We start from the raw sequence: 17828 nt of genomic DNA, 5'->3' as shown, positions 1-17828 counted from the left end.
TGTGATTTGCGCGAAACTCGCCCGATTCACCCCGGAAATTCGATTCCGCCCGAGTTAAATTCGTTCTGTAAAAATTTTTTCCTTTACTTCCCATTTCATCCGAAAGTAGTTCCAGTTTAATTAGCATAATGTTGCTTGCTATGGAATTTATTTCTTTTCTCTCAATTACGGTTTCAAAGGTTCCTCACATTAACAATAATTCTGCGGTCGATTTTGCTTATAATGAAAATATATGGCTGCTGCACTTCGGTCTCGCGGAGCTACCACTTCGCAATCGACTTTTCTTTAATGAAAGTTGGATCCGGGGCTTAATAACTGAACCGTCAAAGCGGAGGAAAGCCGATCAGGTGCGGTGCACCTTCATGATTACACAGCATCACTTGCATGCCGCATAAGATACTCGAATTTGTTGTAATACGCCGAGTTGGTTTACGCAAGCAGGTGAATTCGCTACGTTAGACCAATCTCTTGTTCATATCAGGAATAAACATAAAACGCTTTAATGATTTATATTAAATATCTCAATAATTTTGTTTCATCTAGATTTTCATTTTATATTAGTTTGAATCTCAATTTATAAACCATATTATTCGAACAAATCGTCCGTAATTAAGGTTCTCTATTGAATAAATTATTAATTTAATTATGATATTTAATATATTTTAAATATTATAAATATGTCATATCCATGCGCACACAATAATTTAATATTTAAAATGTACGTCTAACGCGGAGCTGCCAATACGATCAATGAAATACTTGAAGCGTTTCTATTCCGTGACAAGAAGATTGCTTCGAAAATATGGATATCATAAGAATCCATGTAAGAGCTTCTACGTGTTTCCGTTCCATGTCGATATTGACGGGTACTTGTAGAAAATATCAATTACGTGATTCCAACTTTGGACAAAATAAATTTTAGTTTAAAAAACTTAAGCGAGTTATACTTTAAACGTATCGCGCCTGTACGTACAGTTGCTCTAACTACTTGAAAATGTCTTCGCTAAGTAGTTGAAGGAGTATTGTACGGGCGTATATTCGTTTAGTCAGCGCTCACCAAAAATTTACGTAGCTCGTACAGCGAGACGTGACGAGCAGCATGTTACAATTTTCACGGTTACGAGAATTGCAGATCTCAATTACAGTTGATAAAATTTGCTTTCAGATGTGCCCGATCCACCAGAACGGCCGCTTGTCATAAGTTACACGTCCAAAGCCGTGAATATATCGTGGGCACCTGGTGTTAATTCCCACAACACTCCAATTTCGCAGTACGTCATCTACACCCGGTAAGTTCGTTAAATATTGACTCGCAAAAAAACTCGCCCCATCACACTCAGGTCTCACCCTGATCTCACGCTAGGAATTTATCCGAGCGACTTCGATGGGTATCACGAATGTTATATCGTCACCTTTACGCGGGGAAGGCGACGCGAGGGAAAAATCGACAAGCGACAAATTGACTCCCCTTCGGCTTTGTTCATCGCGTCGTTTGCCGCGAGTTCGCGCTCGACGTAGATGCAAAGAGACGCCAAGATTAAAGTGAAAAATTAATTCACCCGATTTAACAACTAAAGGCGGAGTCCTCTTTCTCGTAATGCCATTTAAAAGTTACGACAGTGGTGACGTCAGTCACTAAACTTTACTGTTGATTTCCGCGACATGCTACTGTCGCTTTCTCGCGGAAGTTCAGCAAATTGCTACGCCAAAGTGAATTAATGTCGTTTCTCTCTCTCTCTTCTTTTCTGTCCGGAGAAAAACATCTTTAATAGGAAAAAAATCGGACGGTCCCGAGGATACGTCCGGAAATGGCTCGGTCCACGTCCGAGTAGATCTTGGCCCGATTATCTTATGGTGGCGGCAGCGGTCTCCGATTCGAGGACCTCTCGCGGAGGAGGTGGAAGAAGAAACGGATAAAATAAAAAGAATTACCGAGGATAAGAACCACGGTGTCGATAAGCACCCTTTGTTCTCTGCCGCGCGTCTCTCGGTTTTGTTATCTCTCCCTTCTGTCCCTAGCTACGCTCGGTCCCTTGACCTCGCGACCGACTCCTACTTTCCCACTGCTCCTCCTGTGACTTTCCTCCGTTTTCCCGTGAATTTCACCAGCGACACGACCAATGCTACGACACCGTCGATGAAACTAAATGTTCAAAAGTTGCATTATTTGTTGAATAATAAAAAGAAAGATAATAATATAGAAAAATAGATTTATACGTACGCGCGTGCATATAAATAATAATGTATGGTAAAAGGTAGGATACATATATTGTATACTAACAACAATTAAATAAATTAAACAGTTAACGTCCTCGCAACATTATCGCTGCTAAATACGGAAATCGTGGATTCGAAACAAAAATATCTATTTATTATTTCTCGCATTTTTTAAATCTATTTTACTTTGAAATAAAATTTATGGCTCGTTCTTAAAACCATCGGTTGCTAGAAAAGTAAAGCCATTGAAAATCGGTTTTCTCTTCATCCATTTTTCCATTATTTTCGTTAGTCTCTCAGTGAGTAAGCAAATTTCAAGCCCTCGAGTATGAAAAACCATTTGCGAATACTGAACTGCAAGTATACTGTGAGAAATATGAGAATGAAGAATGTGCAAATATAAAAGCTCTCTTTTTTAGTATTTTGATTTTGTTAATTTCAAAATATCAATGTTTCCCGATTTAAATTGATCTTCTTATGTATGGCTATTATGAAAACACTAATGTTATTATAATTAACTATTAATGATACAGAAAGAGAATATGAAGACATCGCGGCATCTTAAAATTTCTAAATTAAAATATCATTCTTGTAAAAGTAACTATTCTTTTTCGTTATAAACATTAAAAACTTTGGCAATATATAATTAATAATACTATTTCGAACAATAGGATAGCAAGCTTTAGGATTAGCGTGAGTTCATCGATGATGGCAGCTTTCTATCGGTCTACAATCTACATCAACGAACGTGTGAATAACTTTGGCCAACTGTGAACAGTTCGTGTTTCCATCCGAACAAAGAAATTAATATGTTCGATGCAGCGTGCGATCGCGTTTCAATTTCGCCATCGGAGAGAGTTGATTTGAACGATGGACCCGCGGCCGGAAACTTTTTGCTACAAAATCTTTGAAGGAGAAAAAAAGCGCTCCGGTCGGTGCATTTTTATTATTAAATCTTCATACTGCCGCTCGTTCATCTCGCTACGCGGAACATCGTGGTTCTCTCGTTCTCCTGGAAGTATAGAACGCTCGTGCGAGACTACGAGCGGATGGAATTCTTAATCAAGTTTCCATTTTCCTTTTTTTCTCTCGCTACGTCTCGACCGCCAGTCTGTCGCCCACGCGCTTTCTTCCCTTTCTTCCGGCCGCGAAGCAGACAAAACCCGGAGGAGCAGAAGTTGTAGGAAATAATATATCAGTCGGTGTCGTTATGGTCGCCGAATATTGAAGTTTCGCCCCGCGAACCATTTCGCCTTGCCGCTCGGGCTGGCAGGCCCTTTCAGAAAACTATCGTAATACCTCATAGAACTTGGAAAATATTAGTTTTATAATAAAGTTCGGTCGAACTTGGTTGAGCCGTGGAAGAGGAGCGAGAAGAGTAAGAGAGAGAGGTTTCTCACGGAAGGGCTCCGCGCAGTCGTTCCGTTCGAAGATTATTAATCTTCCCGGAAATCAACCGCCGTTTTGACGAGGTCCCTCTTACAATGGCATCTCACCGATCTTCCCGGGTGGAAATGACGTCGACACGCGGACCCGCGCCTTCCGGCCGCCGTAATTACATCCATATCACGAATCCTAGCGTGAGTTCACCGATGTAACGTACCTTGACGAACATGAGTCACGTCCCGTGAGTTAGACGAAGAGGACGCGTAATAGTCTGTTGCGCTGATCTGTACATAATTTACGAAAGTTTACGAGATGCGTCGATTTTGGCACGTAGCAATCGTCCTCGCGATTTCTATCAATCGCATTTCACTATCAATCGCCGCATGTTCGAGGTGAAAAACACTTGTGAAGCCTAAGCGAGTGCTCGTGCACACGACGAAACACATTTTCAATTTGCCGACACAACGTGTGCATCCCAGGTGAACGACGTATTCGGAAGAGTGCGCCTCGATACCTCTCATCCGCCCCCTCGGTACACACGAGTCCACGTCACCGATCATTTATCCCCGTAAGATCAGAAAAGTGGCCAGGAATAAATGCCGCGACCGCGTTTATTAGACGGGACGGAGCTATCGATCTTAACATGTCCCCGTGGGCGGCCGATCAATTTCCCGGGATTCTTCTCACTTAATCTTCCGGGGGCGGGTTTTGTTTTAAACGTATTAAAATGGAATTCCAATCTCACGCAAAGCCGTACCGTGGTCCGTGGTTACACGCGAGTCACGCGTGCGATTCATGAGTTTTAATTACTTTGGTCTCGTATTTACATGTATGTGCACTCGCGGCTTTACAGGAGGCTCGATTTTCGGCTGGAATCGGCACCCTCGTCTTGCTATGCGCCGCACAAACTCATTCCAAAGGGACTTTTCCCAGGTTCGGCAAACGACGCGCAAGTTGGGAACGCTGAACGTGCATTTAACGAGCGTTAAATGAGTATTTCATTGCACGTTGCACGAATAATAGCCTGGGAAACGCTTCAGTTTTTGTCGGACACTTTCATTAAATTCGACGATTAAATGGCAGCACAAAGGCTACCATTCTGCGACCACGTTACTATATCATGAATGTTATGCATTTCGCGTATAGAAGTCTATATTTTCCAATAAAAAAAAACAGCCAGAGAGCTAATTTAACGTGGGAGGGAAATATCCGCGTTCTACTTTTCTACCCCTCCCTCTCCCCCTCTCGCCGATCTCGAAGAAGGCTAACGACGAAACGTTATCTCTTTCACCAAAGACCGCGGATTAAACGCACCATATCAGCTCGAGTCGACCATGAAAGTCCGGAATAAGTGGGCAGGATTAATTAAGACTGGCGCAAACGCGACCCAACATAATCGGCCGACGTTAACTCTCTGCCTTAATACCTGAGCCGTAAACTGTACTTCAGCGCCGTGAGGGTAATGTGAAATACGTGACGTCGTTGATCACGCCGCTGAAACGTCGCTGTAGATTTCGTTTCTGCCTCGAACTTCCCCATGGCGCCCCGTTACTCCGACCAACGCGAAGCGAATTTCGCAGCTGACGCCGGATTAAGGACTCGAACGTATGAAAAACTCCTTGCGCCCAGCGGATATAATTTCGACGTTGACCTCGTCACGTTTTCGCGGGATAACGTATATGTGTTTGGATAGCGGATTAATTCATATAACCCACACTTCTGCACCGCCACTTGATTAGTTTTCCGATAAGCGATTAATCCCGTCGCGAGTGATATTACGTACAGCGATTACCAATGTTCGATGCCCGTGTTCTCAAAGACCCGTCGTCTTTTACAGAAATACTCGTGAAAACATTTAATAATCCATCCCGCTTCTGTCTGTAATAAACGTTTCTTCGTAACTGAGCTCATAATGCGCTTAATATAATCTTCAGTTTCACATGTATAAATTTGATCTATCTTGTCTGCTTTATATTTAAATTTGACGTCAGAGTGTTATAAGATATTTTGATGAATATAAAAGTGGCATAATACGTGGGTTATTCGTGGAGAAAATTTACTCGTATCTCATTTCAACAATGTCAGGTACGAATAATCGATACTCGTTCCCGTTCCGGAAAAATGAAGAACACGTCGGCATTGTATAAAATTGAAAATGTATAAATGTATAATATAAATGCGAAACTTTGGAATTACGTTATACATTTTAATGTAATGCGCGCATTGAAACATAAAATGTTACAACGCGATATAATTTAAATACTTTGCCGGTCGTATGTCACGCATTTTGACGGCGATATTTTTATGCGTGTATACACGTAATTCACCAGGAATGTTTTTTGATTTATTTTCTCTTGTAATCAAGAACCGTGCGAAATTCCGGAAAGCATACAGATTATTCGCGATTATCGTCGCGTCATCGTCGAAAAATCATCGGTTTCCGTTCCTGTTGAAACTGTCCGGTTATTAAAATCCACGAGTGGAACGCGCCTTTGCGAGTAAGACTGATGCAAGGCGGCGGAACGAGATTAAGAGGGAAACATTTTGATCCTTGTCGAGAATCTCACGGGGATCCTTCCGCTCTTCCATCACAAATCTTTTATCTTCCACGAGGCGTCTCGCCCGGCGTTGGGCGAGATGTAATTTCAGAAATTGCGCGCTATTGCTATGTTTATGTACGCGGGCCTGCACATTCCGACGCCGCTGGCTAATCGGCCCCGAGATTAGACAGAAAACTTAATTATAAGAATCCTGATTGGTTGGATCCTCCGGAGGCTCGCTCCGCGGAAAAGACAGGACCTATCTAGCCCAGTTCTCTGCGCGCGATAACAACTTTCGGGATTGCATGCAACGCCGAATGCCGAGTGCTCTTTCTGTGATGCCTGGCACTTTCTGTGATTCCGATCGGCACATCGTCTGTGAACTGCTCGATCATTATAGATCAATGATTTTTCGATTGCCAATCTGTTTCTGGCTGTTGAAGCTTTGATCGCGCGTTCGGAGCAAGCGGCGCATTCAAAGGTAAAATATCCAAACGGAGCACAGTAAGATTGTGGCCAAATTTTTCTCTACCGCCGTTTCATCGCGGTACAGAGATGGACGAATTACGCGGCGGGGAACGCTACGTCTCTATTTGTACATGCAGTGTCAACCTTTTGAATAAACAAGACCTTTTAATTAAGCGCGCTTCCGAGTGCCTCTCTCGTTACGGTTCCTCAAAGACGTCGCCGAGACGTCGCGCTCCCTCTATCTTTCAGAGTGATTTAAAACCAAAGTACGGAAGAGAGATACAAGAGCAAGAACATGATGCGGGAACGCGTACAGTCACGACGCTGACCAATTTCACGGTCGCTAAAGAGAACCAAGTCAAAAATCGCGCGAACGCGCGCGGAAGCGCCGAGTCGAGCGAGAAAAAGTGGTGAGCAAGAGAAATTCGTGGCAAAAGCTAACGGCACTCTTAACGCAGTAACGAACAGCCATAAAGGGATACGAAGGGTTCGTTCCGAAATGCAGGACGATCGGACGGACCGAGAACGGCGCCGAGATTTATTGGCCGCGGCACGATTTATTTGACGTGTTTAAATGCCTACTTTATCGCGCTACTGGCCGGCCGGGTCGGTGCGCGCACACAGTTTCAACTACGGTCGGTCCCATCCTCGCTTCCGCTCTTTCCATCCTCTTCCACGTTTTCCACGCTGGCGTCCGAGATTTTTAAGGTGTTTTCGCACGAGCGACGCCGCGACACCGACCACACGCGCGAGCGCATCCCCGACGTGATGGTTACCGTCGTAGAATTTACGCCGGGACGTAAAAGTGGAACGCCTGGATATCTGACAGGTTTTCCCAGTAATTTCGATATTTCTGGTCCCGCACAAATATATGCTTCAATACGGATATTTCTCGGATATCTCTGAAGTTTGGATCATTTAAAATAGTGAAATTTAATAATATGCGAATTATTTATATATATTTTCAAAAAATATGAATTAAATTTTATGCGAAAAAAATGTTGGAAAGTACTTTGTCTGCTAAATCCTAAATGCTAAAAATGCTCATACATTTATATAGAATATTATATTTCATAAGTTATTTACAACTGTTTGAATTTTCGTATATTTTACTCGTCTGGAGGTCTATAATTACTCAGTATTTTTCATCAGTTATATTTTAGTTTTTTTATAGTTCTATTGGACCGTTTGTTAATTAAAGGTTGCTCTATTTTTTATATATGTTTTATCTAATTTCCTAATTTGATACAATCTTCATCCATAAATAAAGATAGAATTAAGAACTCGTAAGGTATTTCACTGCGTATCTCAACGCCCTCGAATTATTCAGCAAGAGCCTTCAAGAGATTTGTTAAAGCGAAAGGTAGCCTTCTCACACGTTTTTCCGGGCCGCTTTAGCCGCGTACGTGATATCCTCGATTTAAGGGGCTCGAGAAATGTGATAAACGTCCACACGAGGTCGATTTTCGCGTTTATCTAACTGCCGGGCAGCCGGCGCACGGGTTTATATCCGGTGTGACTTTTCCGATCATCGAGTCATCGACTTTATTATCAGCGTGCGGCACTAAATACAGGTCGAAAATCGATGACGCGATAAGCCAACTTGACCAGATTCGTTTGCATATCTGCGACACGAAATGGCCGAGTGGCGCGACGCGAGCAACCGTCGGCCCGCAAACGTATTAATCCGTATATTAACTCTTCGTTATTGCCGGCCCGTGGAAAAACGCGGCTGTGTGTGGATACTGAATCATAACGCGGTCCAGCGCCATTTTAATCTCCTTTATATTATACATACAGTGCAGTGCGCGCGTTTGCACAACTATTGCATTTAACCCCTTTGGACGGAAATGTGCACGAGGAAAATAGATCAACGAGCACTTTTATTCAAATCGCATTTAATATTTATCGCTGAGCAATCTTTAGCGCGTCTCGCGACGGTATATTTTGATCATTTCGATTTGAAATATTATATGGTACAAAACGTGCATTCGAATGCAAACGCTTTTATTTCGAAATTCATGTGTATACGTCAAGTTGTGCATACAATATAATATAACGTGTCTAATGCGAGGAAACTTTTCAGATGAAAATTATAGATTCTATTAAGGGCAAACCCGGCGATTTGCCGTGCCGACGCCGTTAATCTAATGCGCCTTGTGGTTATATTGCGCCTGAGCATGCATCGTTGCTGGTTTTGCTCGTACAAATTCCAAGCGGCGCACGTCCCGATATCGCCCGAGTGATTTATTAGCGGCATATTAGAAACACGTCACATGCGCCGCGACGTCAACGAAAGAATCCGCCGATCCTTGATGCGACTCGCGATTCGACGGAGTTGTCGAAATTAATTTCGCGACGGGCTTTTATCATCGTCTTCGTGCCTTGCTAGACCGTCTGCGACGCAATGTGATTTATTTTCGTTTCGTCGGTGAATCTCGTTTGCCGAGTTAAGGCAATAAAGTCCCATCGTTCCATCGTCGATCTTATTATTCCGCTAGAGAGAACTTATTCCCATATTTTGAATACGACAAATCTCTTCTTCTCCATTAATAAACCCTTTAAAACATTGCCCTTACATCGAAGATCTCTCCTCATTCTCGTAACGATCTCTCCGCTCTCTCGAACAGCAATTCTTCGCATTACGAGAAACTACTATTGTCCCATCTATCCGAGGCAAGCCTTAAACCCATTATCTACTATCGTTATATCGCTTGCATTCTCCCGACTGCACATTTTTCAACGAAGTTGCGAAACACGATGTTTCGCCCGCATTAATCTCGGCGGATTATCCGCGAATAAGATACTTGACGAATCTCTCTCTTTCTCGTGGAGATTCTTAGGCTCGGTTTGCCCAAGTTTTCAAAGTCGGTCCACGTGGAACGATCACAGTGTCCGACCGACGAAGCCGTCGCATTTGCCATTTGGAGTGGAGCTGAACAGGGAAAGGGATCGAGTATCCTTCGCGGCGATGGACGAGGCCGTGAGCGAGGGAAGGACGCGCCGACGAATCTTCATCGCGGTCTCGTTGAAATTCGAGACGATCGTCGACGTCGATACCGTTTTACCGTTGGTACGGCGCTGCCTTACGGTGATTATCTCTGACTGGTTAAGCTCCGCGGCGGGAAGCTCTCCGGAGGATTATCCCTCTGTCTCGGCCTCTATACACCCTTCAGCTGCTGTCGATATTTCAACGGTCTTATCTGCTCCTTCGGGATACCAGTTCGAATTGCCCTCGGCCTCTCGTATTGCCCGATTATATGTTGTACAGTTAATTAGATTATGATCATCGGTGAACCGAGAACCTTTAAAAAAAACTATCCACGGTATCCAAGTATACGGCATAATGAAAATCTGACAAACAGACCGACCTACCAGCAGCTATTAGTCGCTGCAGTGATTCACGTTGGCACAAAGAGACGCTTCATAACGCTCAGTGTAAATAATATTTGCCCAATAAAGCAAGAGACCCTTTACGGAAACGACAAAACAGAGCTAATAATCGACACGACGTTTTCCTCGGACGGATATTTTTCCGTTGATTTTATTTCTTTATATCGTTACTTCCTTTTCCCCTATACTTTTTTATTACTATGCTGTAAATCTTCATTTTATATAGATATAATGATTTTTTTAAATAATGGCGACAGCCCGTTCTTTTATCTTAATCGTAGCTTAGTAACATTAACATCAATTGCAGCAACGTTGCCTCGTAATCTCATTTACCAACGTAATGGTCGGTATCGATGCACCGTGGACTCGTGCGGTAACTACCATTTTCGAAAAAGAACCACGAGTCAGACGATGGAAATAATATAATTATCTGCGGAACTCACACATACACACGCACGGGAACCACGCTAGGCTAGGTTGCCATGTCCGCCGGATAATAATTGTCATTAACACGGAAATATGTGCTGGAAGTAACCCACAGGATTGCGCCCTGCCGTTTCTCCCTTTCTGCCCCTCTGTCCCTCTGCCCCAACCCCTCTCGTAACTTCCGCTACGTTTTTTCGATCTCCCGCTTCCCGTGTTCGCGTGAGACCCGCTCGACATAAGCTCGCTATCTCGTTTCCCTTAGTGCTCGTGGAATTTACGTCCTCTCGCCTTCCCGCCAAAGTTATGCGTTTTTAACGAGGCCGGGTCGGACTTTCGCGCTCGCGGATCCGCCGCGTCGGTTAATTCTCGCCTTGCGTATCTACGCGTCGCCGTATAACGATAATAACCGGTACCGACGCTAATCGGAGGAAACAATGCGATACTGCCGCACGGATCTCCTTATCTCGCGTGGCACGTGCAATAACGCGAGATCTTTCATTATTTGGCCCGTTGGCCGGGCGTTTCCTTCGTGACGTCCATATGCTTGCTGCATAAAACAATACGTATTACATCGCGTTATTGTGGCATTCTGACGGGAAAATCAGTATTATCATTATCGCAACCTAAATCCTAAATCGAGGATCGTAGTCTCGAGTGATAAAAAATGTAGCTTTTTTCTGCTCCATTTTCCGACTGCTTTAATCGTATTTCCAATGCAACTTTACTTTAGTCGATGATAATCTGTAGAGATAAGCGCTTGGTCTATCGATTTAACGATAATTGATATATAATAAAAATATAAAAGCATTTGATATTCTCGTTATGTACAGTTATATCTCGATTTCAATATCGAGTTAAACGTCGCAGAGAAAATACGCTTGCTTCGAGAATATTTTTCGCATTTGCTGATTTGGCCGCGAGCTCACAAAAGTAAAAATACGCAAAGGATGCAGCGAACGTTTAATTATCCCGGGCTGACTCGTAGCGTTTCAGATTAGGCAGCTTAGAATTAAGGGACACGAGGCTCCAGACTTTAGCGAGCAGACTACGGACACAGGGGCTTTCACGCTCATCCTAACTACTATACTCCGTCGCCTAGCAACCAGAAACCGTCTCCTCGATCGCTCGGCTTCCGCGATTAATCCATTCGAGGCGCAGATTAAACCGCCGCGTTACTTTCTAACCGCGTTCGCGCGGTCGCATGCACGGGAGATCTTGCTCTCGTCAATATTCGAAATTTCCGCGAGGCCGGGCAAGACGGGCATCATTGACGGCAATTCCATCAGAATCTTTTCCGAAGCGGAAAGTTAAAAACTCGGAAAAAAGTGTCTTCTCGGGCGCGCGTAAGATGCGTCGCGCGCACGTGAAATAGACGAGCGCAATGATATAACTCCTGTTTACCGCGACCATATTAATTTGTTTCCACTCGTAACACTGGATACTAAATATCCTGTAATTATGAGTGTACAAGGAAAATTTAATTAAGATTCCCCGTCGTTGTCGTGGCGCACGTTGTACTTAACACGGGCGTCCGACGCACGTATTCGTGCTGATAAACCGACGAAAATGGAACTAAGCGCGACGAGAGAAGGGAAATGGAGAACTTTGCCGTACGCGTGCAACAAATTGCTCTTATCTCTCGGACGTTATGCACGTTGTGCCGTTTGGCGGCACTATGATCTCTCAATAGAGATACGGTTCTTCTTGAAATAAAAATTCTTATTAAAGGGAAGAGGTAATGTCAGATGCACGAAACTACATGCTTATTGTGACCAAAAAATCTTTTTCGAGGGAGGAGGGGGAGAGAACATCACGTTCACGTGGCGACGCGCGACAATCGTGCACGACTGGACCAGCGGAATGAAAAATTCCATGGTGTTCTGAAAAATTTCGGTCGCTTACCGCGGATACGCATTTCGCACTCCACGCCACGGTGCGCACACGGCTAATTTATTTAACGACGCCACGACGATCCTCGTGCTCCGAACTTTTCTGTAAAAATAGAAGGTGACGGTGCACGCAGCCTGCTTTTTTTTCGACCGCCGAACCGGTACTTTTAATCTGCCGGAATACCGCGTAATGTAATATTTTCGGTTCTGGCGTCATTTCTCCCCGTAAAATGGAGCCGATCGACCGACCGCGGCGAATGATGGGGACTGCATCAGCGACCATGCAGATCAACGTTCAATGGATATATCGATTATAGCCGGAAAGTCAGGGCCGGTCGTCCGCGGATATTTCTCGTCGAATTTGAATTTCAAGCTCGAATGCGCAAATAGATTCAATTTTTAACGAGCGACATCGCACGCGGCGCGCGCATTTGCCGCGGCGCAATTGCGGTCGCCGCGTCGACCGACATAACGTTACGACTGGAACCGCGAGCCACGTATCGTCTATAAATGTAAATGAAATTCCGATTGTCGCGGTGGCGGTTGATGCGCGATTGATATCGCGAAAAGAAACGCCGGTGGCGGTTAATCTCAGGACCAATAGATCTCACGTTTGAACTCGCGTATAGCGAACACGCGATATACGGTGATTTCGCTGGATGCTCGCTTAATCGGAATGCCGCGATCGACTTTATAATGCAGCGAACTGTGGCTGACGGGTGCGGAAAAGATGGCAGAACTGCAGGGGGGAATAAGTCGCGCATAAATAAAGGGAGAAAAGCGAAATAAGTAATTTCGCTAAAAGAATAGGTAGCAGTATTCGCCATTATTACGCAAGATCGATAACGACAGTCACGTTAAATTCTATTGTGCGCCGGGCTTGGAGGCTTAATGCGATCCGGAAATGGAGAGGAACGGACGAGGGAAGGGTGGACCCAGTGAAAAACGGTGGAAATGGAAAAATGCTCGTGGAATATCATGGCAACCCCCGGGATGAGCGGCTGAGGTTAGAATTAAGGTGAAAGGAAAACGAGAACGCTATCAGCCTGGTCTATAAATCCAAGAAGATTAGTTCGCTACGGATCTTATGCCGGTTGCCGTATTAGTACTTGCTATCACAATCTTTAATTGCGATATTCGAGCATATTCGAACTCCTTAAATCGCACGCGTAGGAGCTACCCAGCTGTGTCGACGTTACTTTTTACAATGATTTTAATTATTCTCCTAATTTCAATTTGAATTTCCATCAGAACCTCGATTCCAGTTTCAGCTTGGATCATAGAAAATTATTAAATCGTCGGAATTCTACGATCAGGCAATGGTCGCGACGCTATTATCAGAGAATATTCTCGTCGTTGAGATACGTCGTCCGGCCTCATTAGGTGAATTTCTAATAGCGCATTCGGCCGCTCGTTAGCAAAGTGGGTTAATTTTTTAAATCGCGTCCTAACCGATAACACTGCGAACGGCACTGCGACCGGGGTAATCCTCGTTACGCGGAGTTAATCTACCTACATTTTTATTAATTATCATTAAACCGCCTTTGACTGTGCCACCGGGAGACCAGTCGGCGCGGTGATTTTAATACCAGACTTTATTATCCCGCCGCTTTTCACGCACCGTAATCGCTTTTCGACGCTTCTGTTTAAACATATCGCATGCATTTGCTCAACGAACGTGCGTATGTACTTTAATCAAGCTGTTCTATCCAAGTTTGCTCGATGGTGAACGCAAAGTCATTCATATATTTTTCAACGTTCCATAAAGTTTGCTAAATTTTCCAACGTTACGTATATGCGCTAACACACGGTTAACACACAAAAGAAATTTTGGCTAAAGCGTAGTAAAATTCACTTGAAATTCGAGTCGAATAACACTTGATGATGTAATTATAACGTTGTACTTTTAGGAGTTGGATACCGACATTGAGGCAAATCATGACCCTGGAATGGCGCGCGATTCCATATTACATTAAATTTACACGGGCATGATAACGGCACTTGATTACTACAAGCCGCAAGCTTGTAGAGGAAGGGGAAGACAACGCGGTAGTAAGGCGAGGCGATGGGGACAGCGAGCCAGCCCGAGTAGATAACCAGATAATCCACCGAATCAGCAATTAGTACACATTGGAATAATTAACACCGATCTGCCGTTAAATCCTCCAGCAAGACACCTACGCGGCGGCTTCTCAATTACAAAGAGAGATTGCACGCTCGTCACGGGACGCTCGTGTAGCTATTATTTGCGCGCCTACGTAGCACCCAAGTTACCCGGGACCAGCAAGAAGTTGTTCGACCAAGCGAAACACGTACCGCATCGCGCGCGAACGCTGGATCAAGCAAATATTTCGTAAATATTTAGTTTGCATGCGGAGCTCACAATCGCGGCCGCTTTCGATTAAACTTTAAATTTCGCGACGCTGCATTTTGATATCTTTGTCTTACACGACGAAACAACCGCTATTTTGCATAACCGACAATTCACCAGCGAACGAGTGACCGTTTGTAACATCGATCGATCGATGTAATACATTCTGTTATGTATCAGGTACGTTAATAAATCTTCCTTACTTGTGGTACCGTAAATGGTTAAATTACTCGTATCGAAACTTCTCAAGATTTTTCGTTAATTAAATGTCTTCCTTGTCGAGTACGTGAGTTGTCGTGTCGGACTTTTATATCAGTGTCCAAAGAAAATGCAATTTCAGTAAATTGACAAGGGGGCTGCGCAGGAGTTGGTTCTTTTGATCGCGACCCACTTCTTTATCGACAGTTTGACAGATTAAGAAGCCATGTAGTTATTACGTGGAAGCGACTTGTATCGCAAGCATAAAACTGGCACGGGTAATATCGGCGAAAGGAAGGAAAGGCGAAATTTCTGCGCTGTGTCTGCAGTCATTCAGCGATCATGCGACTGACGATAACAGTGCTGTCATCAAAGACATCCGAGATAATGAACATCGCGGAATAAACCGCCTCTCAGGTCTCTTGTTATTACACGATTATTACACGACGATGACGTATATTGATTGCGGGAGCATTGATTTAAACCATCGCGGAGATATTCTCCGCGGAGAAAACCGCACGCGTAACAGGAAAAGCTTCGGGAATAAAACCAGTCAGAGAGCGTGATTTGAAAAGGCGAGAAACTGAGAGATCATCGTAAATCATGACGACTTTATCTCTCTCTCACAATGGATATTTCATTGGACGTTGCATCTGCACGCGATCACTCCTGAAATGTAAGGAAATTCTTTGAATTCGATCAAATTCGCCTCTCGAAAATCGCATAGCAGATGCATAAATTCCCCTCTCCTCCCCCTGGTTTCTGTTAAAGTACCGATGCTTGTATAGGGACTTTCCGATATTTTCACAACTCGTTTCCATCGGCATCTCGACACGTCCACATCGCTCGCTTTGCCGGTCCTACGGATATTTATTAGCGACTGATGGCGCGTATAAGGAAACGAAAAGTGCATTTTGCGATTGTAGTCTGAGCATTGCACCCGCACAAAGACCGCTTTTCCTTCTTCTCGAGATCGAACTCGCCCTTATTGCGAGTGCCGAGCCGTAACCTCCCGGTGGCCCGCTTTGCAAATACACTTACTGGCTTTTACTGGTCTATCGAGTGCTGAGAAGTGCGCAATTCCTCCACACGTAATATCTTAACGACCGAAAAGAAAAGCTTGCTGCACCGTGCTCTACAATTCTGAAGCACCCACTCGACCCGAACGTCGTATACCGAAATTGCGTTTTTATTATAAAACGATGTATTGTGTCTCACGATACGATATTAGCTTTTGACGCAAAAAATAATGCAGCCTACGGATGCATCTCTCATCATGGGAAAATCTTCAATAAACTGTAATTTAATTGTGATACCCGTAGGAACGAACAATTTTAATCAATTGTTTCTTTAAGCAATATCAGCGATAATGTCGAGCATTTGGGATTCGTCTATGGCGCGTTCCATACTTCCGCACCGTTTTAATTAACTCCTTCTTAGGCTCTCGCGACAGATAGCAAGCTCGAGGGTATGAAACTCCGCCAAGGAAATTCCTAACGATTTCGCGTCTGACGGTCTCCTTTAATGAAATGAGTTTCAATTTGACTGAGTATACACGCGGCTCGCGGGCCGTGCAGTCGGCGGGGGAAAATATTTAAAATTCTCCCAACTCGAAATTCTCCGGTCGTCTAGAATAATGAGAATATTATGGATCACGCCGAAGTTGTGATTAATCAACGACTCGTTAGACGAAACTAAATTACGGGGTATATTAATGCTTTTCGAATGTAATTTACTTTCCGGAACATTTCCCTATATAAGGAAAATTTAATTGATTTACCCTATGTTTGTGTACCATTGCGATTAATGTTAACTTATCGTCGAATTCTGAACGAGGCCTTTCAGCAATAAAAAAGAAATGTCCTTTTAGGGCATTATAAAATTGACTCTTATTAATTTAATTGAATATTATCAAATTTATGAAAATTATTTATTAACGTCCTGCGAATTTGCGACCGAAAACCAGCGCGACAGAAGAATATGATATAAAAAGCAATAAATAATGATTATAAAAATAACGATGAAGATTCAATTATGGATTCTTATTGGAGCAAATCGATCTTACCCGCAAGCGACGTGACGCATTATCATAAATCAATCTGGACGAGCATGAGGGAAGGCCGAAGTGCGTTAACGGTCGCTTTTCGGTCTCTGCGGCGTCAGGGCAAATGCTAATTACGGGACAGTTCCAAACTGGCCGAACTGGCGCAAATATCAGCGGTCGCTGTCGCGTGGCGGTGGACGGCATAGACAGGTGATTTTTGCGCGTCTCGAAGCGTTAATTTGCGCATCGCTCCGCCATCTGCCCCGCGCCTACTCGCGGTAAAGATATTAACATATGAACGGCCCCGGTATAGCGCACATTAATGTGCAATATTCATATGGAGATTTCACTCGAAGAGTATTATGGATCTAACAACCCGTGGCTAACCTATTTACATAAATGATGACATCCGGCGCGATTTAGTTCCGCGGTGACTTATGGACCCGCCACGCTATCGACGCACCGGACGTGGAAATGCATCGAAATAGTCTTCGATCGATATTTCAACGTGGGCGAACTGAATCATTTATAGAATCGGCGTCGCGACACGCGGTGAATATGCGAATTTGCAAATATTCGGCTCCTCGAGTCAACGCTTGAATTGTTTCATCGGGTTTAACGTGATAACACCAGAAAAGGAAGAGCATCTACCAAAATTAGCCGCTTGATTCAATTCGAACAGCATCTAACTTTATTTGCCGTCGTCTGATTTTAGTCAAAAGCATCTTAATTCTGTTTGATTGATAACGGCAGACACAACACATTTGCATCCATCTCTCATTAATACATTTATCGTCTCAATAACTGTCGCAGTTTCATCGCGTTTCATGCGCGTATTTCAGTGGGAACGGATCGAATGTCGCATCTCGGATTGCAGATCATCAAACGGTAATTGT

General features: G+C 43.9%; 1 protein-coding gene across 8 annotated transcripts in view; it reads left to right on the top strand.

Moving 5' to 3' along the window:
• The window catches only part of LOC105282205 (tyrosine-protein phosphatase 99A), a 257242-nt gene that overhangs the window by 189845 nt on the left and 49569 nt on the right, over nucleotides 1-17828 (top strand). For all 8 annotated transcript variants that reach the window (XR_003407329.1, XR_003407328.1, XM_026974292.1 and 5 more), the window contains one exon: nucleotides 1166-1289. Coding sequence is in view for 6 of the 8 variants with exons in the window: in XM_026974292.1 (XP_026830093.1) it covers nucleotides 1166-1289 (124 nt within the window). In the remaining 2 variants the exon portion in view is untranslated. The remainder of the gene's footprint in view (nucleotides 1-1165; nucleotides 1290-17828) is intronic.

This window comes from Ooceraea biroi, chromosome 12 (assembly GCF_003672135.1).
Source record: "Ooceraea biroi isolate clonal line C1 chromosome 12, Obir_v5.4, whole genome shotgun sequence".
NCBI classification, from domain to species: Eukaryota; Metazoa; Arthropoda; class Insecta; order Hymenoptera; family Formicidae; genus Ooceraea; species Ooceraea biroi.
This window is presented reverse-complemented; position numbering and strand designations above follow the sequence as displayed.